Genomic DNA, 22,883 nt, shown 5'->3' with positions numbered 1-22,883 from the left:
TCAAGTTCATTTTACTGCAGCACCAGTTTGGTAATGTCAAGGTTTCCTGTTACTAGTTGACCTGGTTCTCATTACAAGCCATATGTTACTAATTTTAGAAAGCAATTTCTTATACATTTGGCTTGTGGCCACATTTTTTACATTTATGGTACATGTAAATGTGTCCCAAAAGCAATGCTGCAGTCACATTACAGTGACTTGATTCTGGGAGTGAATTCTTGTGAACTACTGTAAAAACCCAGAAGGCAGAAGTGCAGTGCTGCTTTTATTGTATAAACTGGTAGAAAGACAGTTTCACACTTTTAAATTGTAACTGAATAACTGCTGTAGACCAGACTGATTAATATGTTCTGTGGGCCTACATGAGACATAAATACATGGGACTCAAACAATTTCTCTCTGTTGGTTAAAAATCAGTACAGTGTTTTTTGTTTGTTTTCAGCTTCTGTGTGAATTTAAACAACTTTTAGTTTTAGTTTTTATCGGAGAAAATTGTTTAGTTACCTACCTCTCCGAAGCTATCCATAACCATGCTCTATCTATAGTTTTGCAATACATACTTGTTCAGAAACAGAGATTATGTTTAAATTTGCATTGTTCAGGAACTGAGAACCCAAAAAGTGTTTAATGTATCACGGTTAAGGGCTTCAGTCTTCAACAGCGTGTCGTCTAATTTCAGTCATCGAGCTGGCAGAGCATGGCCACACCACGCTTGATCCAGTGTTGAGGGGGCCTGCTGGTGGGCAACATCATGGAAATGACAAAATTGGTGGAGTGGCCTGTGGTAGAGAGGGTGCCCTTCCTCTCACTGGTCTTGTAGAGAGGGCAAACATACAGTTTCTGAGGCTGAGCGATGCTCTTCTTTTGATCTGCGTGGGAGAGAAGGAAGCAAAGGAATAAAGAAAACACAGTGCACAAGAGGAAACAATTATTAAAGAATAAAACCGCAACAACTTACTTACAATACTGGGTTTGAAATAGACACCTGAAAACATGAATGGAATGCATTTCATTTGTCATACACGAGCAGTATACAAAGTAAGTAAATACTTACTGGGTTTTATCCAGATGATGGGCATCAAGTCAAATAGGACTTTGGGATATTGCTCAGCCAGAACTCCACTGATGATAGAGAGATGAGCAATAGTTAAGGTTTATCCAGACTCAGACCTTTCATAGTTATAATGATGAATGAAGTATCACACTAAAACTATATATGAAAATATATGTAGTATGACTATATACCTATCTTTGTCCCATCGAGCTCCATCCAGAAACAATCCAATAATATAAACACCATCCTCAGGTGATGTCCCTGACTCATCAATAGGAAGAACCTGTGAGATCATGAAAACAAAACCATATATCAGTGTGCTCTTGGGAGTTTGAGAAGATCTTTGCGGTAGAGACAAAGAGATTATAAAGCCTGTCATTTGACCTCAAAATCAAAACCTAGCAGGTCAATGGGGACATGGTATTTCCTGGCATAGTTCTGCATAGCCCCAGTAAGGAAGGCCTGGGTGAAGAAGAAGCCAGACAGCCAGAACACGTTGGGCTTACAGGTATCGTACCAATCCTACGGACACACAAAGTAAGGGTGAAAATATAAGGGGATAAAAAAACTCAGCAAGCTCCCATTTAATTATATTCAAGCATACAGTGCATGCTCTTGTCTCCAGTCAAAAGTAACAGCATCCCTTTCAGCAAAATGATCTTTGTTAAGCAGTCTCACCTGCAAAAACTTCAGTCTTGAGAGAAAGTCAGTAACATAGCTGCCCAAGGGCTTGAGGCTAGGGTAAGAGCGCTTGGCCCATTTCTCTGGGACCCTGCCCACTATCAGGCTGCCTGCAACTGCCTCCAGCTCTGCATCCATCACCACCAAACCCTTAATGGCCTTCAGCAGGTTCTGTAGACTCACACGGATCGTAGTACACAGTCTGAGGGAGCGCAAAACAGCAGTTAAGTCATATGAAGTAAGTGGTGATGTGCTGTACTCCTTAAAGTTCTGCACTGAGCTATTTGTCCATACGTGTTGTAGCGCTCCATCTCTTGGACGAGCACAGTGTTCATACTCTCCTCGTAGAGCACAGGGAACTTCAAGAGAGCTGCTTCTGTGTCAAAATTCGCTGGAAGCTATGGGAAAAAAACAAGCCTGATAGTTACAAATATTCAGTGCAGTGCGTACGGATTATAATCAAGGTGTAAGAAACACCAACTGAAATTCTTTAACGGGAAGCTACATATGAACGTCAACCTCATGGTGGCACTAGAGGAAAAGTTAGGGGCTCACCAAAGTGAGAGATATTGAGATATTTCATGGGATAAGTGAAAACTGACCTGCTGGTGACACAAAAGCAAAAGTGAGGAGATCCCCCACATCAGTAGGATTCATCCCCCAGGTATCGCAAAGGTCTACCCAGAATTCCATGTAATCCACCCAATAGTTGCTGAGATATTTTGGTCTGGACCAGGGTGGTGGACAATAGACACTGCCACTAGCATGGCAAAAATTGCTAAATGAAGAGGAGACTTTACACATTCATACCTTGGTGAGGATGTCGTTCGCTATATCGTACAGTGTGTTGTCACTCCCAGAGCTGCCCCCTCCTTTAGCACCACCACCCTGGGTGAGCAGCAGTGAATCAAACAGCAGCTTCGTCTGCTGGAGATCTTTAGATATATCTACATTTTCATGCATCCCAAACACCTCTGGATGCTGGCTGAATGGAAGTTCCTAGAACATAACAAAAGTATTGTTACTCAGTTGGACGTCAAAATGCACAACAAATACATATTCATCACTTGATGTGTGCTATCTCAAGTGCTTTAACCTTGATAAATTCAATGTAGTCTTCATAGTTCGATTTGGGTGGGGCATAGTATTCGCCACTTGGTGAGAAAGGGTAGCGAGGTTTCTCAGTGACATCCTTGTTGTAGAAATCCGCCAAGATGGTCATCAGGAGCCGCCGATCCCAGTCGTCTGTCACACGGCCACCGTAGTTACATTCCCCGGTCAGATACGTTATGGCCTCGAAGGGCACTTCATCATATTCGTTCACAAAAAGCTAAAGAGGAAAAAAGATTAAATGTATTTTAGATTGTTTGGATGGTAGAAAGTCAGCCACTGAATCTCTGAACAAATACCTGGAGCTGTCTGATGCTTATTCGTAGGTCAGACTCATTGAAGCCATAGGGAATATTCCAGCCCAGTGGACCAAACTTCTTTCTCTCCTGAACAAGAGCATGGAAGAAGCACAGTCCGTACAGGAGTTTTTCCCAAATCTAGTGGAGAAATCTGAGAGTCAGAGAATGCCCTTCGTGTGATAGGCCTATTAAATAAAGAAATTCATATATATTCTCTGCAAATTCAGCTTCCCCCAAGCTCACCAGCTCCTTGTTGGGGCAGTTATTGAAGAAGTTAGGGTCAGAAACTGGATCTGACAAGTAAGACTGAAGTAGGTTGAGTCTGAGTCCTGTAGGAGGCTCGTTTGTCATTTTCACCCCATTCTGTAGGATGGTCACTGGAAACTGATATCAGAAAGGAGGTTATTTCTTTAGGACTAAACTCAGATGAAATCTCTGTAATCCTACTTACAGTTCTTAATGCACATGCATGTTCAGAATGAAATGCACTGTGCTTTACCTTGGGCGAAGGGTAGCTTGTGAGCCAAAGGCGGAAGTCGGGGTGGCATGTTGCTGGACTGAAGTCCTCACAGGTCTTCTCTAGGGTGGACATCCAGGAAACCGCCAGGTGACAATTCTGTAAACACACCCACGTCCCATCCTGCATGGCTGTGGATATCATTTTAGCTGCGATGGGCCCCTGGCCCTGACCCAGAGAGATGGACTGGAACCTGGCACCACCCATGCCCTTGTCACTGGCAAACTTCAGTAAGCCTGTGGAAGGATATTGTTATTTCTAATGATGTTCGGGGGTAGCATTATATGAAACACTGACAGTCAATCATTCATTAAATAAGGACTTACTAGCCATGGGATCAGCCCCTGGAGACAGCACAAACACAAGAGGGATGGTGGAGTTGGAGTCCAGGTAGCTCTTACTCAAGTCAAAGGGAGGGGGCTGGACAAATTTCTTCCCCAGTTTGCCGGTCACATATTTAGTCACGGCTGGCACTATCTTATCAGGTCTGAGACAGCGAACGATGATCATTTTCTGCAGGTCATTCAGTTGTTCAGACCATGGTGCGGGCAGAGGAATGTTGCACGGCTCTTTGCTGTCATAAATAGGCTTGAAGTCTCCTGGACTCTTGATGAAAGCCTCTCTGTGAAATAAATAAGTCCATTAGTCAAATGTAATTCATAATGACAAACAGGACAGATATAAATAATGAAAAGGAAAATCTTTGGATGAGTGAGTGATGCTTTTGTACTTTATTCCTTGTAAGCCAGGTAGTTCACTGGCTCGACAGATCTCATCCCAGCTCTTGTCCTGTAGCCAGCTGGGGTCGGGGTTAGCAATGGTGTTCTGCAGGCCCACTCCACCAGTCAGAAAGAACATGAAGTCAGAGTATTCAATCTCCTCTTTTGCTCTGAATGCAAATATCAGTAGAAGATATCATGATATAAAACTCACATATTGTATTTTCTTATGAAAACTGGGTTAAAACTTGAAACCAAATCCTACTGACCCAATTCATCCAACCAATATCCCGCCTAAGTTTAACACTTACAGGAGTAGATTGCAGCAGAGAAGGAAGGAGAAGAGGAGTTTGTCCTTCTCAAACAGAGAGCGACAGACATTGCAGTACAGGTTATAGGTGAAGTGATCGATCAGGTATCGGAGCCTCCTCTCCAGAATCTTGGACTTGTTACTTGTGAATAAAAAACACAACACAGGAAGATCGATATGAACACAGACCAACTAAAAGTTATATAAACCTATGCTAAAAGTTTGCATCAGATGTCAGTGTATAGTTTGTTCAGAAGTTCAGAAGACCAAAATTTAGCTAAATCTTAGTTGGCTGAGTAAAGGGCTCAGTTTCCACTGGGCACTAGTTAGTGTCTTCAGTGTGGCTTACTGTATGCAGCTGAAAATGGTCAAAGTTAAAATACCAAAATATATCACAAATATCTGAGACAAGAACCGAGCCTGACATCCAAATAGAAACAAGCTGCTGTTATAATTCTCTTTACAAATGTGTATTTCCTCTGTGATATTTAAGCTTGTGTTTACAATATGCTACTGCTGGTACAGTCATAAAGTCCCAGCTGATTTGTCTGAATGCATTTTGGGATACTGCAGAATATACCTGATGTGCATCACTCACCTGTCTTGTATGGAGTTAATGTAGAGGTTGACGAACCAGCTCAGAGAGTACTGGTACATAGGGTCTATGTTGGTCAAATCAGCAATGCTGAAGAACAGGATGGAGGAGTGCTTGGCAATGGCTCTGTAACCCTCTCTGGACTCTGCTATCTTGATCTCTGTCTTTTCTGCAATCTGGGAAATATGTAAACAGTAGGAACTTTGGTTACCAAATATCAAACTTGTCACACTCAATCCAGATCTCGTCTTTTGTGCGTGGTCCACACCTGCTGTTTCTTGGTAATCTCATTGGACATGATCTTTGCGGAGTCGAGAATCTGAATGGCACTCTCATCCTCCAGGATATTTCCTTCAGAAGACTGCAGTGTCTCTAGGATTTTATCTTCTATTTCCTTGAGCTGCCTCTTATTGGCAGCTGACTGCAGGATTAGTGCATTTCTCTCCTCCTCCAGTTCTGGCCTGTAGAGCAGATGAAGCAGAAACAATGCTCTACCAAGCTGATGTACTATTTCAGTGGAATACCAAAGTAAATATTTTATGAGCACTACCTCTCCTTGGCAACCACAATTCCCAGCAGTTGGTCCTCCAAGCCTTCTGGGGTGATCATGAAATTGAGCAGGGACACCTTGGTAGCCAGTTCTGGTAGGTAGTGGGGGTTCCTCAGCTTAGTTGTGATGTAGAAACGGAAATCACAGGAGTATTCAATCACACTCTCCCCCAACCTGATGCAATCCACACCGCCTAGGTGAAACAAAAATTACTCAACTTACAATTTTCACAGTTTTTAAACTCAAATCTCAGACTGCACTTTGGAAGCAATATCACATTCCCAGCACCTTGTTTGAAGGTTTGTTTGAGCAGCAGTGGTTCCAGTGAAGGGTCCAGCTCCTCTCCTACATTTTCCAGCAGCAACGGTGTTCCAAATTGAATACAGTTTTCTAAAGTTCTCATGTAGTCTGCATCTGTCAGCTTAATCACACTCAGGTTGTTGTCTTTCTCTGAATTCTTCACCCATTTGTTGGCCTGGCCCTGAGGGTCAATCATCAGGGGCCTAAAATAACACAAACATTAAGGGTAAGATGAATCTGAGGTTGAACTGGGAAGCTTTGCTGCCAGTTTAAATCATATTTAACAAAAAACTGAATATTTGTTTCAGTAGTAAGTAGATTTCACCAAAACATTTCAGTAATACAGACTCACCATCGACGTGAATTACTGACAATGACACCATTGTCGATAGAGAAGGAGTCACTGGGAAGGCCTGCAATGTTCCAAGCTCTGATCTTAATGGGATCTCCCAGGGTTTTACTGAGAGAGAAGTCATCTGATGATGGAATGTTCTTAGACTACAGATTTTGAGATGGGTAAAAAATAAATAATAAACAATTAAATGTATCTGAATTCAAAGAGAGTAATTAAAAAAGTCTAAATAAAAAACTGTAAAGGACTGTTACTTGGCAGAGTGTGGTCCATAACTTGGTGCAGTCCTGCCTGAAGCCAACTGTGAAAGCCCCGAGGTAGGCGATGACACCAGCAGAGATGAGAACGTCTCCAGTCAGGTTGTCATACGTGCTCTGCAGGTCGTCTGCTGCCTTCGACCATCTAAAGACACAGACATGATTTCAGTCAGTGGAATATTGTAATTATTTTAATTGCCGAAAATAATTAACCATTGAACACTTTTGTGCATCATCACCTGGTCTTCTCTCCACCCAGACCACCAATAAGTTTCTCAGCCCTCTCCAACTTCCTGGCACACAAATCCACTTGGAACTCCAGCTGAGCTTTCTCCTCTGTCTTCTCCTTGAAAGTTTTTTGAAGAGCAGCTAAACGGTCCTCAACCTCTTTTAGCTCAGCTCTCTTCTGGTCCAACAGGGCCATGGTAGCAGCCAAGGACTCCTGGGCCTCTGCAAGATTGGCCTTCTTTGGAGCCACAACCTAAAACCACAGAGAGTGGTTGAAAACAAAGAATGTGTTAATGCAAGCATGCATATGTTATCAGTGCAGATCATGAGAAAAACATCTATGCAAATCCAGGAAAACTGCACCTTTGCCACCCTGTCATACACTTCCATTGCTTTTATCCACTTGCACAGGCCCTCTGCTGCAGAGGAGGCCTTTGCCACTATACTGGGGTCAAAGTCAGGATTAGTCATGTACTCGCTACGGATTTTTTGCATCACAGGGACCTGAAATGAAGAGATAGCGGAGTTAGTCACAACAAAATACAACTGTTTCCATTAAAAGGAATGTGGTTTTCCTGAAACTCACGGGAATGTTGTCCTTGTCATATTCTTTAAGATCTCGTAAGAAGTTCATATCACCCAGTAGCTTCTTGCTTGGACCCCAGTAGTCAAAAACCTAGATGATAAAAAAACATATATGTTGCTCATCGGAATATTGGTACAAATTGGAATTTAAGTTCAAATGTTTTCTTTGTGATGAGCGGATGAAACAAGGTATGTTTTTCCTTAGTCCAACCTTTTTTCCAGTCCCAGCTGGGTCAGCTATCTTATCTGGCTTTATGTCCTTCATCACACACACAGCTGCCATCACCAGCTTCACCCCTGAAGGTGGGTTTTTCATCGACTTCACAATTGTGACATCAGAGGGCTGAAATGAAACAAGCAGCTCAACTTACTCACCTGTCTAAAATACAACGGTCTGATTGGCGAAACCTGGTACAAATTAGCAGTGCAGTTGAAGGGTGCTCACCTTCAAAGTGTTCAAGGCGGAGAGAGCCGCTTCCAGGGCAGGGATAGCCTCAGCCAAGTCGCTCTCACACTCATTCTTCAGAGCCTGAGCCTCATTGGCTTTTATAGTTGCCGCTTCCTCATCAACGCGCACAACTTTACTTTTGGCTTCCACCTCTACAGACTCCACTTCAATCACCTGGAAACCATCACAATATATATATATGTATTTACTTTATATTTACATTCACTATATACTTTCAGTGACAGGGGGTGAATAAAGATGTGATTTACTCACCTTCATCATTTTGGTGTTGTCTATCTTTGCCTGCTCCAGCTTGGGCTGTAGGTCTACGAGTTCCTTCTTCATCTCACCCACCTACAGAAAGACATTCTTAAAATAAATTGTGGCTAAAGTATGCTCAACATTTTTAATAAAAAATAGACAAAAAAAACAAACGACTGGGGTAAAAATGATGTTGCATATACCTGAGATTCAGCGAAGGCTAGTTTATCCAGACCGTTGGTATACCTCTGCTTTGCCTTCATGACAGTGTCTCTTTTTTCAGTGAGCAGCAGACGGAAAGCTGCAATCAGCTCTAGGTAGGATGTCGGTGTCACGTAATTATGGCGACCAAGCTCAGAGAGGAATCTGCAATGAAAACAACAATGCAATATAAATGTAGTGTACTTTTAAATATACACGTTATAACGAACCCCATGCCATACCTCTGTGAGAGCTGCTTGGCAGAAGTGTGGAATGTTTTGCAGATGGGTATCACCTCCCGCCTCTCATTCTCACTCATCTCCAGTGACTGCAGGAAGGAGTTGGCCACTCGTTCAAGAGCTTCCTCTGGCCATGGCTGTCAGGGCAGAGAGAAGAAATGCATAGTGAGGATAGGGACAAAGACAGACTGCTGATATTGTTAACACTAGTGTCTTTAACCTATATCTCATACTTTCTCCCCTTTTCTTTCTTTTGATGTTATCTTTGGCCAAGGGAGTACAGATAACTAACTATCTGACGGACTGACACAGATACATAGTTTTTAGTATTTTTAAAGCCTAGAACTGTATATGTAGTATATTTCACTGTAGATAAAATACGAATGCCTCGTAATGGCTATATAGTACCTGGAACCAATCAATGGTACAGCAGTTGATAAGAGATGGAAACTGGCGCAGGCGATTTCGAAAAGCATCCCCAATAGGACTGAAGGCCACAACAATATGCAGGTTCTCTCTACAGCGTGCCACAAAGAATGCAAAGAGAGTCAGAGGGCTCAGCTCCAAATTCTTATTACCAGCCTGGGCAATGGGACGTACTGCCTGGAGAAAGAGAGATGAAGTAAGAGTTATTTTAAATGTAAATGAATAGGGCCTTTACACAAGGTATACATTCCTTTATAAGGGCTTATTACAGCCTACCTCCATAATCTCTTGCTTCTCATCTATGGCGAACAGATTGGGTACCTCTCCTGTGTTCAGGACACTGTCCACATCCTCTAGGAAAGCCTCATCTTTGATCTGAGCATCAGTTAGCAAGAACACCGTCTTTTGACCTTTCACCCCAGCATTTTTCAGTAGCATCTGTAGAATAAGGAAATTTTATGTTAAAAACTTTCAGTGCTATGGAAAATGGACAATAAATCACAAACGGAGATCAAAAATAGTGTGAAAAAACATGCAAGGCATCTGAATAACAGGATACATACGTTTTTTCCTAAATCATAACGCTAACCTTGAGATCATCTCTCCAGTCAGTCATGCCATAGCTCTTAGAGATCTCAGGCTGGAACATGGTCATGTGGGCCATGGACGTAGCCAGACGGGTGATGGACTGGCGTCCACTGCCTCCAACTCCCACAAGCAGGGCATTGCCTCCTGGCTGCTTCAACACACGGCTGATTCGGGACAGGTGCTCCAGAACATAGCTACATAATACAAACATTTCTTTGTCATTTTCATGCAAAGGCTGACTTGAATATGAAAAAAACAGATTCATTAACTCACTTCATAAAAGCTGAAGTCATTTGGTAGTATGTTCACTCTAAAAATCTTTCTTCTAATTAGGTGAAATACGCTCCCATTTTAAATGCTGTTTCACATAATGCTTCACTTGATGAACAGCTCAAGACCAATATTTTTGCAGGCCGTGTAGGTGAGTTCTTTACCGGAAGATGACGAGGTTCATGCGATTCTTGTGCATCTGGTTATATTCATCAAGACACGACTCCACCACCTGAGCAAAGTTTTCCATTGAGGGCACCTCAGCATACAGGCGCTCGTCATCCTCCAGGTCAGGGTTCATGTAGTCACCAAACAGAAGATTACGCATGTCTTCCTCAACCAGCTGAGAAAGGAAGACATTTGATGGCATAAATTAAAGCATTTCTTATATTTACTAGCATACTGTGAAGCACAGTAATAGTAAAGCACATGGCACTACATAACTCAGTCGCAACTTACTTTACTGCCTTGTTTTAGGTGATCAAACACCTCATCAAAAGACTCTTTGAAGTGATCTTTGAGGATGCTGTGCATCAGCTTATAAAGCCATGCACGATCTTTGTCATCCACCAGACGGTCATAGAAGACACGGGAGACTTCGTGGACAAATAGGCGTATCATAGTGCGTTTGTTCTCCAGAGACCCCTTCTTCAGCAACAGGCAGCCTTGGATAACGCGTGAGAAGTCCCGCAGGTTGAATGTGTAGTGAGACTTGGCTGGTGTTGGAAGCAGGTTCTTCATGGCTTTCTTATACACCTATGGGTATTGAAAAACACACGATTAGAGAACTAAAGCAGTGGAGAAGACCAGATATGAATGGTAAGCGCCTTTAACACATGATAAACATATTTATCCATCGCATATTAACATGTGATACCAAGGTGTGTCTTCAGGGCACTCACTTCCATTGTAGCTGTCACGATTTGATTGCCAACAGTGAAATATTCAGGTGGGAACTCGTTGTTTTTGAGATAGAAGGCCACCACATTGGAGAAGATGCGAACCATGGTATCATCACTGAAGGAATTAATGCTAAAAATGTTGAAGTGCCGCAGGAAGCGAGACGTCACTGCATTCCTCCCACCACCAGGGGGGCCCATAGCTGAGATGAGCTGGAGGTCAACAAGACTGATCCTGGAGGTATCCTTCAGATCATACCTAACAGATCATAACAAAAAAGGTCTGTTAGTTAAATGAACAGTGTTTTGATGACATTAATATGAAAGTGGTCTGTATTACTGTAGGGTTCGTACCAGTTCCCATGGTCTATGAACTGTCGAAGAAGCTCCACAGGGGGCTGTGCTCCAAACTGTTCCAGTGCAGGCATGTTCATGTCATCCACAAAGATGACACACTTCTTTCCCATTGGGGGCCCAAACACTCCCTTCCTTCTCTTATCTAACCTGGACATGATGATATTCTGGAGGATGACATATTGTACATAAACATAAAAAGGACATAAAATTAAATATACATATATGTCCTTTCTAGTTTGTCTAAACAAATTATTCTATATATCTGTATATTTTCCTAGTAATCAAAAACTTTTATAAGAACATTCCTTCCATCCATGGTTCCTAAATGCTCACCTGGGTTTGGTTGGCACTGGTGCGGGCTGAAAAATTGATGAAGAAGGGTAAATAACGGTCTTTGTCCAGATTGTTCATCAGTTTCTCCTTCACATACACCGACTTCCCAGTGCCAGTAGGACCAACAAACAGGAGAGGCCTGAGCAGAGTGATAAAAAAAATGCAAAAAATCCATGTTGTTAGATTAAATGTAAATAAATTCAGGTTAAAATAAAATCAGCAATAATAAGAACATTGTCTTTGACATTTGTCTTGCTCATTGCCACTGTGACCCCAGAAAAACTAACATTCCATAGCTGATGCAGAGGTCCAAGAGGTAGGTGTAGCGAACAGTGTCTATGGTGGGAACAATGATCTCTTGCACTTTGGTGTTTTTGTCCCCCAGGTTGACGTTCTTGATGGCGTCATTCCATTGAACCCAGCTGCCTTTTCCTTTAAACTGTGTAAGAGATTACAGACTGATTTACTTATTTACTGAAACACAAGTGAAACACATCTGAGTGATGTAATTAAACAATACCTCATAAAAATAGTCATAGACCAGGCCTTTCTCATCCATGGGACACTCCCATTTTCCCACAGTGGCAGGGATGGGGTGTTGTTCTGTTTTTCCAGAAACAGTCACCCTGAAGAACTCACTGAACTTCTCTCTGCTGTCTGCATCACAGCTGCCGCCCACAGACCACACCAGGGAGAAGGCAAAAGCTGCCTGCGATCATAAAGAACAAGAAGGGAAAGAGTCATACAAAATATAATTACCAGAAGTAGAAAGTGCGTGCATAGAGTGTATGTTTCCAAGGTGCAGTTGCAAAGCAAAAATTTTAAATAAATAAGGTTAATATTATTCAAATGATTCAGTGCTTTTACCATGATCCAGGTGCGAATATTTTTATCCCCAGGATCTCTGTTTACAGGTTCAGTGAGCAGCATCTCAAACAGTCGACACAAGGACATCACAGTGTTACTGTTGCTTGTGGAAACAACTTCCTGTAAACAAAACCATAACCAGGCATGATAAAACTTCTATATTTAATATACAAACAAACATAGACTTCTAAATCTTCCACAGATATTTGTGTTTGGATTGTTCTGGGGCCTGGGGTCACTTACTCTGCAGTGTTTACGCAGCATCCTGAGGGCAGGGGGCAGGAGCCAGTGGAAGAGCTCCAGCAGCAGTGAACGATTGTCCGGGCTCTGCAGAGCTTCAGGAAGTGAGTTCATCCAGGAGATTGCTAAAGGCTCCCAGCCCAACTGAGAGGGTTCCATGTAGATCATACCACATCGACTGACTGTGGCAGGCTGCAGTGAGAAAATAACCAAACATGACCTTTCTTTTCATAACATCCTATTAGATCTTTTTAGTCAAACAATATTGTTTTTTTCAACCTAACATGTTTAGAAATTGTGTACATTGTGTACCTGTTACAGTTACTTGGACAAACTATGTAATGGTGACACTTATTCTAAATGACCTCAAATGGTCTTCACAGTTCATTGGTCAGAAAATAATATATTTTACACAAAACATCTAACTTACAGAAGCCTGTGATAGATCCATTGCTTCAAAAATCAGACTCATCTGATTGGACATCTGGATGATCTCACCACTCATCAAGCACAGCTGTGGACGACGAGTAAAGCAATAAAAATCTTATTCATAATGTGAAAAGTAAATATTGCACTCAGAACTCACTTACAAATACTAAAATATCAAATGGGTTTACTGTGTATTCTCTACCTTTTTGTTGTCATCCAGTACAGTGTTCATGCTCTCAATCCACAGTGTATCTATGGGACCATCAAATACCACCCATTTACGGTCTGGTGTTTCAGCCGATGCAAATTCACGAAATGTGTTGGCCACAATCCCATCTGTCCACTAAAAATGAGGAAAAAGAAAAAGTGAAAAGACTAAGAGGAAGAAAGGGACACCTGTGGTCCCAGGTCTGCATCAGTCCTGTGAAAACTAGAGGATCTGTGGTACAGGACAAATACAAGAGGATGCGATGCACAAGCCTACCTCATGGGAAACTAGATCAAACTGTCCAAAGAGCTGTCCCATGGTGATGGACTTTGGGTTCAATGTCCTGAAGATAACCTTCTCCTCTTCACCATACCCTCTCTCATTCATGAGTGTCAGGGTGTCAGCTAGCACGTGTAGCACTTTGGTCTTTCCAGCGAAGGGCTCTCCCACCAGCATGAACCTGATATTACAAAACAGAACATCTTCATGCAATACTGCATCACAATCATGTGAAATACAGTATAAGGATATATAAACACGCAGGACATCAAAATATGGGAAAAGGGAAACTGAAAACGTAACGTACCCATGCCTGACTATCATCATCTCATAAGTCTGAATCATCTTCTTTAAGAAAACTTCTGTTGGCTGTACATTGTGATTTTTACAGCACTCTGCAGCTGCCTCCAGAAACAGCTACCACAGGCAAGAAAAAACATGGATTATTGTCCACAACATAATATTAAAAATACATAAGTGTTCTTAGATTTATTACAAAAAATAAGCAATGACATCAACATAACTAACCTGATAGTCAGCCTGAGGAAGGGAGATACCTGGGAACAAATCACTGGTGATCCCATTGAACAGCGGAATATCATGGGAGAGAAACTTTGGTTCATTAACATCCTTTATGGACCTAAGGAGCTGAGAGTTACAACATTTGGAAAAAATGGAAAAAAAAGGTGAAAAGGTCAGCAACAGCAAACCATTTGACAATTAGGACACTCTCTATGGACAAATGTTTAACAAATCCATTAATTCAAGACAAATACCAGTATGTCCTCATTCTCATCAGGAAACTTGAGCTTGAGGTTTCCTGCAGCCACAAGTACAGCTTTGACAGCTCTCATGCCGTAATCATAATGGAACTGAGATGAGAGCTGCTCAGAACAAAGCCTGTAGGTCATCACAATCTTTACAGACAGTGGTTTAGCATTGAGGAAGCCATATGAATACAGAGAGATCTCTGCTATCAGTGCGTAGTTGGGGACCATCATGGCTACTGTTCGGAACAACACCTGCAAAGAGAAGAGACATAAAATTAAGGTAAATCTGTTACTGCCAACGTTGATGACTAGCACATTTTCGAATATTATGTTACACTACATTGAAGGTGTTCAAAAGCACCATCAGTGATTGACAGTGTTTAATTTGGTGTTGAAAAGTCAAGTGAAATAATTTGAGAAGTTGACTAATATAAATAATACAGAGTATGTAAGAGGTAATGTATTCATAACTGATAAGGCAAACCCACAACATCTGATAAAGTATTTCACTGGATAAAGACCTTGAGGTTGTCTGGGAGTTCTGAGCGTCCTGCATAGCCAGGGTTCATCGTTATGGACACAAAGCAGTTGGGATTGAGTTTGAGCATTGTCCCTTCAAAGTCAAAGTACTCCAACTTCTGTTCAATGGCCCTCTGGATGCAGAGTACCTGCTGGGCCACTACAGAAAGCACCTCCAGCTCAATACGGTTGAACTCATCAAAGCATGCCCATGCACCAGATGAAGCCAGACCTTTAAAAAACTATGAGAGATTGCACCAAAATACATGTTAAAACAATTTTTCTTCTAACTATGGCATTACAATTGCCATAGTTAAACATAAATGCAAAATTCCACTGGTGTTACTTTGCCCATAGCGAGGTAATCCAATCCATCAGAACAGTTGAAGACCACACACTGCACAGCTAGAGCTTTGGCTAGATCTTTGGTGGTTTCGGTCTTTCCTGTTCCAGCTGGACCTTCAGGAGCACCACCCAAATTCAGGTAGAATGCTCCAATCTTAAAAAAATAAAAAAAAGTAGGCCTTTTAAATGTGTTAATGTTAAAATATCTGATCACTCAGCAGTATTCCAATAAAAGAAAGTGACATGATTTCATGTTTAAGTCGACTATTTCTCAGATATTTTACCAGGGTTCGGTAGCATCTGTCAGTGAGTGGAGTGATGACCAGACGTGGTGAGTTGCCCAGATACTCATAGGCGTATTTAACATCACAGTTGATAATACGAACACGAACATTATCATTGGTCCAGTAATAACGCAGCTGGGATAGCCACTGGAAGTCTGTTTCATGTGATACACCTGTTAAAAATGAACACTATTATTTTATCTGTTTCTGGTTCCCTCTCAAGGTGCTGAAGCAAAGATCTGTTACACTTATTAACTATGTATTTTGTGCCATGAGGTACCTTTCTCAATAAGCTCCATGACGACATCCCTGGCATGGACATCAATTGTGACCAGTGCTCCCAGAGTGATCCGAGTTTGTTTGGGCAATTTCCCTCTCACCATCTCCACAATGTCATTCAGCTGATTCTGGAGTTGCTGATAGTAGTTCTTTAAACCCTACAGAGAACAAAAGCCCAATTACTATTTTAATTTTTCCCAAGCTGATACTGTTAAGGTGCCAAGCTAATCTAGAGAAAAAAATCAGGTCAGTCTGTCAGGAGTAAGACACGTCACTGTTTTGTACCTCTACACTATCGAATTTCACTACTGTTACACTGCTGATTCTTTTTTTGAGTGGTAAATGACATTTTGATTTTAATTAGGAACGTTCACAGCAAAGTCCTCTCATATTCAGAAAAGAACATTATGCGTCATTTCCATGAAGTAGGCTGTAATTGTAGGTATTAAAAAAAAAAAAAAAAAAGAATTATAAAAACTTACATCAGCCCCTGCTCTGATGGCTTCATGCACCTCCAGGGTCCAGAAAATCTGGGAAGTGCAAAGCACCACTTGCCCAGGCCACTCTTTGACCCACTGGCTCCGTGCGGTCTCAGCATAGGCCTGTCAATACAAACACACACACAAGCACTCAACTGTCACTGACACACATTTATAATCATTAAGACAAACCTCAGATTGCCCAGACACGGCATATAACTCATACACAAGATTATGGTATTAGAGTAAACAAATCAGGGTTTTGTGTATTATTTAAGCTATGGAGAACCGTGATCTCACCACTCTGGACCGGGCCACTACATCTCTGACACTACGAATCATCACATCCTCCACCTGCACCAACCACTTCTCCACAGCTCCTTTGGCCTCAGATGTGGAGATATGCTGGATTAGCTGGACACGCTCCCCTTCACTGCTATACATGGCCTGGGAAAGAACAGTATGCAATTTAATAAAAGTTTGTCAACCATGGTGTCATGTAACAAAAGCAATATGTGTGACTGCCTTGCCTGGATATCCAGATTGGGTAGGAAGTCTAGTTTGGAAATGCCCTCAAAGCACTTCTTCAGATGAGGTTGCACTCGCAGGGGGTCCTTGGTCTCAGAAAGAATTTCCAGCATTTCATCATTGGACAGAAAGAAGAACCTGGATGAGGCATTGATAACAAGTATCAAAATCTGTGATATTAAAGGAAAAAAAAACAAAAGAAACACTGCAAAATCTTTGCACATTTACCGTGGAAAAAAGAGACGTTTCTTCTCCAGGTAGGCATTCAGTCCTTTCATGATGTTATCCAAAAGATTGTTGGAATCTTGCAGTTTTTCCAGCAAACCAGGCAGCGATGTTGCTGGTAGAATCTACAATTACAAATCACTGGTTAGCTCAAACAATGTCATTTTTCCGATTTTTTCTTCGAGTGATCACAAAAAACTATTTTGACAAGTACCTTAGGGTCCTTAACACAGTGCCTCATGACCTCTCTCCAGTTTTTGTCAACAGTTTGGAAAAGTCGTCCCTCTTCCGGAATCTGCTGCATGATGTCCTGAGAAGAGAAGATGGGCTCCAGGTAAAGCCACTGGGCCTGCACCTTCAGCCATTCATCTATGGTTTCCTGAATACGAAGCAGACGCTCCTCCCACAGCTGAAGCCAAACAACGAACAGTTAAAGCTCTGTAGGACTGGGTATATTGGAACTCTGACGAAAATTGTGCGTTTATTTATTCTCATTAGTTTAGTACATTTCCCAAAAATTGAAGCTAACCTTGATCTCATTTTCAAAGGGTTTGATGAATGGTGAGCCCCTCATAGTCTGAGTCTTTACAATCTGGTCATCTAGTATTGTCTGAATCTCATCCAAGGCAGTCAGGATAGAAACTCCTGTCTCCCTGTAAGGTTGGTGGCTGAAAGAAATACCGTCCCAAATATGCACCATGGTTTGCATTGCCTTCTCCAAGGAAAACTCCTGTAGAGACACATAGTGTGTATATATGGCATTCAACATACAGATTGAGTACTGAGGGTTTTTATCAAATTCTATAAAACAAAAGTTTCATGAGTTCTTACTTTACTAGCAGCGGCACTGATAGACTCAAACTCCTCCAGGTAAGGAGCCAGGTTTAGTTTGAGAACCTTGCATAGAGTAGTACCAGAGTCAGGAGTGAGGTCATAACCCACTATCTTTGACATCTGGTCCCAGTGGCGGGCTCTGATGCCTGGATTGCACAAGATGGACACTACAGGGATATGGTCCTGTTGACACAAGCACATTCCACATCATTTTTCACCATAAGCACAAAAGACTTCACGCACTGTAAGACTTCATTAAAGAGCTTTGAAATAATAGCTGCATACAACACCTTGAACTCTTTGATCTGCTCCATTACAGTGGTGCACAAAAGTACTGTGGGGTTCTCTTGCTTCCTTGGATCATCTACACCAGGTTGTTGCCTTATCGCCCCTGCAATTTTCTCCATCTCTTGTTCAGCCTTATTCTGTTTCTGTTGGAAAAACTTCAGCATCTTGAAGATCTCCCTAAAGAATTCATCCACTTTTACCTCCATGCTCTCGCCATCTAGGTCTTGAAAGGAGCCATTCATCCATCTATGCAGAAAGAAGTTAAAATGTTATTAGGGATTTTTTTAAACTGAAACACAACATGCATCAAACTGAAATCACACCTGTTCTCCGTGCGCTGCCACATCAGTACGAGTCCAAACAGCTTCTGGTATGGTTCAATATTCGCTTTGATGACTTCAACTTCTGGGTAACATGTTAGGTCCCATTTGTAGAATGCCTCTTCTTTGTTAATGAAGGCAATTGCCTCCTCAGCCTCCTGGAGAAGCTTCTGAACTGTTCTGACATCTGAAACATACTGCTCAAAAAAAATGATAAGACAATTATATCTCCAGCATAATCCCAAAATAAATGAATCACAGAAAAGGTGTTCTGATCCAAAAATAGCAAAGAAAATGACACTAATAACACTGTACCTGCTGCATCATATCCAGCTCACAGCAATGTGGGAACTCCTCTATTCTGCGTCCCAACTTTTCCAGCTGTACCATTAATCTTTCTCTTTTAGCCAGCAGCTCCTGCTCACCTTTCCGCTTGGCTGTCTCCATCACCTAGAAAATGACAAAGCTGCCAAGTATCAGGTCATCCTTAATAAATATACATGATATATTGTTATAGGCCGACATGGGAGCATTACCTCATCACTGAGTTCAAAGACATGGAGGATTTTTTTTGGCCAGAGAAAGACAGTTGAATTAAGCTCCAGATCCTCTGGTTCGATGATCTGGACATCCAAGAGGTAGATCAGTCTGCAGTAGGCTTCCTGTCAAAACACAGTGTGGTAACAAGTGAGTGATGTTTGAATTGATATATGCTAACTAAAATCAATATGTTTTTGTGATGCATATTTTGTGAGATACAACTGATAGAATGATTCATGAGATTGTTTACCTTGATTTTTTCATTCAGTTCTGCAATACCCTTTGTCTTAGTGAAATTTGTGTACTCAACCATCTGAGTCATGTCCTCTGTGTTCTCTGGAACTTTCAGAGCTTTCTCTCTGACAGTTTCAAATTCAGAGCAGATCCTTTGAACAGACAAAGTATTACAAAAATTAAACATACATAAAAATGTGAATGTTTAAAAACACACAGGGACAGTTTTGATTATGAATGTTACTCAGAAGAAGTAACTCACTGTAGATTTTGCTCACGGTGGCTGGTCATAAGCTTCTTCAGAAGTAATTCAGCATAGGTTTTGGCTTTGTTGGCCAGCCCTTGTTTCAGCTCTTCACAGTCCAGATGGACCATTGTGAAGTGGACTTTTGATGGGAGGCTAATAATCTCCTTTGACAGAGCACGAAACTCCTCCACTTGCTTTAAAAAGCAGTGAGATTATTCATTGACAGTGATCTGGGAACTTGGTAACAAGGCAAGATAAAATATGTGGCATGAATTAAACTTTTACTATTTCTACTATTTGTTACCTTAATGTACTCATCAAAAGAGTGCTCCTCTTCCATGAACATCTCCACTCGAGCCTTTGCAGTTCCATTGACAAGCCAGTCATAGTTGTCCACTGCAAAACAAACCACAAACGTCAGCAGTGAAGTGAATTAAGATCAGAGGTATGATAGGAAATGACTGCATTTTGTAACATCACCATAAGTGTGGAAATGTTTGTCAGGTTCCTCCAGATTCCTGCACACAGCGGTCTTTAAAGTGGCCTGGGCCCAAGCAAGGATGTGATCAGCCACCTTAGCATCCACAAAGGTAGATGTGGCTTGTGCCAGCCATGACTGGACTGTCTGTACTTTCTGTGGATCAATTTCATAAATATCAATACAAGCTCAAAATACAACTTCACATGAAAAATGTGCCATAAAGTGAGAATTTTCCTTTGAGTGGCTATTTCACATAACCTCACCTGCAATGTATTTGTGATGGAATTAAGAATCTCAAAGACAGCAGCTTCCAGGTCTTGTAAAGTGGGGTAAATTTCCATCTTTTCATCATCAAATGTCAAAGCCATACGGAAGAGGGGCAAGTGGTGGTGACTGCTTGGATCAAACAGATCGACAAACTCCTCTACACTTGTCTGAAGCAGGGATTTCAACTAGGAATTTACAGAAGAAAAATGTGTGAGATTAAATGTGTAATCAAAAAGCATACATACAACGAGCACTATAGTGCACATACATTCAGTGAAAACAAAAGCAAACAATAATCATAATAAGGGCCAGTTTGTATAAAGAACTATAAAGGACATCAGACCTCAATACAGCAAGCTATGTATTTGCAACATGTGCACTAATTAATGATATTACAGCTTAAATCTTCCTTGACCAATTGAATTTACATTAGGCAGCAGTAAAGACACAACCCTTGACAAATTTCACTTCAATCAGTATCACATAATTACTGTGTCTAAGTACTGTTTCAGTCAAATATGGCTGAAATAATCTTAGCTTAAATAATTTTAAATCTGACTCTTCTGAAGTCAAAATCAAGTCTAAAATCAGCTTTATCCCACCTGGTTTGAGATGAGTGTGGATGCACAGTCATAGAAGGAATCCAGTTTCTCCTCCTTTACTCCTTTCAGAGCGTCTTGACTCGTTAGTAAGTGGATGACCTTGGGAAACCAGGTATTCATGATACGATCTTCTGTCCTCTTACACTCCACGGCCATTTTGTTCTGTATGCTCTTACAGTCCACAGGTCCTGAAGCTCTGAACCAACAGAAGCCAAAATTAAACCAGCAAGAAAACAGCAAGAGCAAATCTTCACATGAAACATCTTAGTAGAGAGGTTATTTTAGCAGTGCCTTGTTGCATTCATGTTGTCTTTTCTCACCTGCATCCCGAAAGGTCAACCAGGATCAGTGAAGAAAATGTCAGGTAGCCAATATCTAAGACAGTTTGCATTACCGGATGAAGAATGTGCAAATTTGTTTTTATCATCTTGCGGCTTCTGATAAAGCTATCATGCCAAGGCTGAGAGAAATCAAGGATTCTGCAAAAGATTGGAAATGTATTTAGCAAAAGGGCATTAAAAGTAGATCAAGTCTTTGGTAATTGTGTCTTAATCATTTGTGTACATTAGATTCTCACTTTGTTTGGATAGCTGTCTGTTTTTCAGAGACAGGTCCCTCCATCTGTGGATCCTTTAGTATTGTGTCCACTAAAGGGAGTGCATATAGCATGATACAACATGGTTTATTTCTAGCCTACATGTACTCCACAAGCATAGAAATAGATACGTACACAAATAATTGGCAATACCTGTGTGCTTGACAATAACATTGCGGAAGTCATTGCTGACTTCCATGGAGAGCTCCTGTAGCAGTTTAATTGCCTCAGGGATCTCTTTAAGTTTTGGTGGGACTCTGGAAATAATGGAGTCCAACCACTGCTGCTGGATTGGAGTGAATGGGCGGCTTTCCACACACTGCTTCAGGAACACATAATTCATCTGCAAATGGGGCCAAATTAAAATAAGAGAGGCATGAAATGCGTATAAATAAGGTTTAGTCTCTTGACAGATAAGATTTAAAATTAAAAAGAAAACTCACCCTTCGCTTCCGTTCCTCACTAAGCATCTGCAAAGCAAGTGTTGACATATACCACATTATATTGTGCAATATTTGGAAATAAATTTATAATTAAAATGTGTGCAGAGGTGGATAATTGTCATACAGAGGTCGGAAGCTGTGGCTCTGGTGACTGGCTGTGCACAGCTCCCCTGTCTTTGCTCTGTCTGTAAGATTCCATTGCTCTAGACATCCTGTAATAATTCAGGCAACAAAGTATTATTCTGCAGGAAACACAGTAGTTAACATGATGATTAACTGTCTAAATTAGCCAGAAGGACCATCAGTGTGGTACTGACAAAAAAAAAAAAAAGCATACAATATCCTATGGAGTCGATCTTGTTGCACTTTACTCCTTCTGTGCTTCAGCAGCTTCCTGTGACCCCTGAGCCTCGCCGCTATCTCCTCCTTTGCTGCTGCGGCATGTTCGACCTCTCCCCGCTGTTGCGTGCCTTCAATCGGCGGCAGGACTGGAAACTGTGACATGCCCTTCGCCGCTATGGTTTTGAAATCTCCGGAAAAGGTAGCCATCTCTGACAAATAGCCGCTGAAAAGTACCAGAAGGGAAAAAACCGTTTCGAGTAAGTAGGCTAAGTCACAGCTGTTGTACGTTAACGTCAACAGTCAGGCTAATTTCCAGTTCGTTACATTTGACCCCCTACAAGCTACGCTTATGTCGCAGTAGTAATTTCAAAAGTTACTTGCAGTGAATAACAACAGGCTAGCTAACGTTTTACCTGTTCATACACTCAATATTTTCTCGCTTTGATTAAATTATTAATAGTGAAAGTCAGTTTACTTAGTTTAGCTTCTGAATGGACGCCCGAGACTGAAGTTAGCAACATCGTTACCATAGAAACCAGTAAACTTTCCCCGGCGTTTACCGTTTCCAAGCCCCGCCTCTTTCCAAAGGAGATAAGGCTCGTCACATTGATACCTGTCACCAATATCTGCAAGCTTATTTTCTGAAATACAAAAAAAAA

General features: G+C 41.5%; 1 protein-coding gene across 1 annotated transcript; it reads right to left on the bottom strand.

The window, feature by feature from the left end:
* Positions 1 to 675: 675 nt before the first annotated feature.
* Positions 676 to 22,386, bottom strand: dnah12 (dynein, axonemal, heavy chain 12). The gene is made up of 73 exons (XM_041053316.1): positions 22,220 to 22,386; positions 22,007 to 22,094; positions 21,883 to 21,909; positions 21,593 to 21,782; positions 21,422 to 21,491; positions 21,165 to 21,323; positions 20,845 to 21,040; positions 20,239 to 20,427; positions 19,975 to 20,128; positions 19,799 to 19,890; positions 19,510 to 19,688; positions 19,264 to 19,399; positions 19,010 to 19,135; positions 18,789 to 18,923; positions 18,477 to 18,670; positions 18,156 to 18,399; positions 17,863 to 18,048; positions 17,561 to 17,761; positions 17,246 to 17,440; positions 17,035 to 17,156; positions 16,809 to 16,944; positions 16,579 to 16,725; positions 16,282 to 16,401; positions 15,801 to 15,957; positions 15,521 to 15,693; positions 15,238 to 15,390; positions 14,894 to 15,133; positions 14,379 to 14,624; positions 14,131 to 14,250; positions 13,910 to 14,019; positions 13,600 to 13,783; positions 13,318 to 13,458; positions 13,117 to 13,200; positions 12,690 to 12,878; positions 12,447 to 12,566; positions 12,100 to 12,288; positions 11,867 to 12,018; positions 11,580 to 11,718; positions 11,244 to 11,410; positions 10,893 to 11,148; positions 10,450 to 10,746; positions 10,155 to 10,333; positions 9,722 to 9,914; positions 9,409 to 9,570; positions 9,115 to 9,309; positions 8,710 to 8,843; positions 8,470 to 8,632; positions 8,279 to 8,359; positions 8,003 to 8,179; positions 7,769 to 7,900; positions 7,559 to 7,648; positions 7,336 to 7,476; positions 6,984 to 7,225; positions 6,742 to 6,889; positions 6,488 to 6,633; positions 6,124 to 6,338; positions 5,836 to 6,028; positions 5,554 to 5,746; positions 5,289 to 5,461; positions 4,692 to 4,832; positions 4,392 to 4,550; positions 3,988 to 4,283; positions 3,644 to 3,897; positions 3,388 to 3,528; positions 3,145 to 3,282; positions 2,832 to 3,065; positions 2,546 to 2,734; positions 2,030 to 2,133; positions 1,733 to 1,937; positions 1,439 to 1,576; positions 1,246 to 1,337; positions 1,055 to 1,122; positions 676 to 869 (listed from the first exon to the last, which is right to left on the bottom strand). The coding sequence occupies exons 1-73, from the start codon at positions 22,384 to 22,386 to the stop codon at positions 676 to 678; spliced, it is 11,880 nt and encodes a 3,959-aa protein (XP_040909250.1).
* Between the last annotated feature and the right edge of the window lie 497 nt (positions 22,387 to 22,883).

This window comes from Toxotes jaculatrix, chromosome 2 (assembly GCF_017976425.1).
Source record: "Toxotes jaculatrix isolate fToxJac2 chromosome 2, fToxJac2.pri, whole genome shotgun sequence".
NCBI lineage: Eukaryota > Metazoa > Chordata > Actinopteri > Toxotidae > Toxotes > Toxotes jaculatrix.
This window is presented reverse-complemented; position numbering and strand designations above follow the sequence as displayed.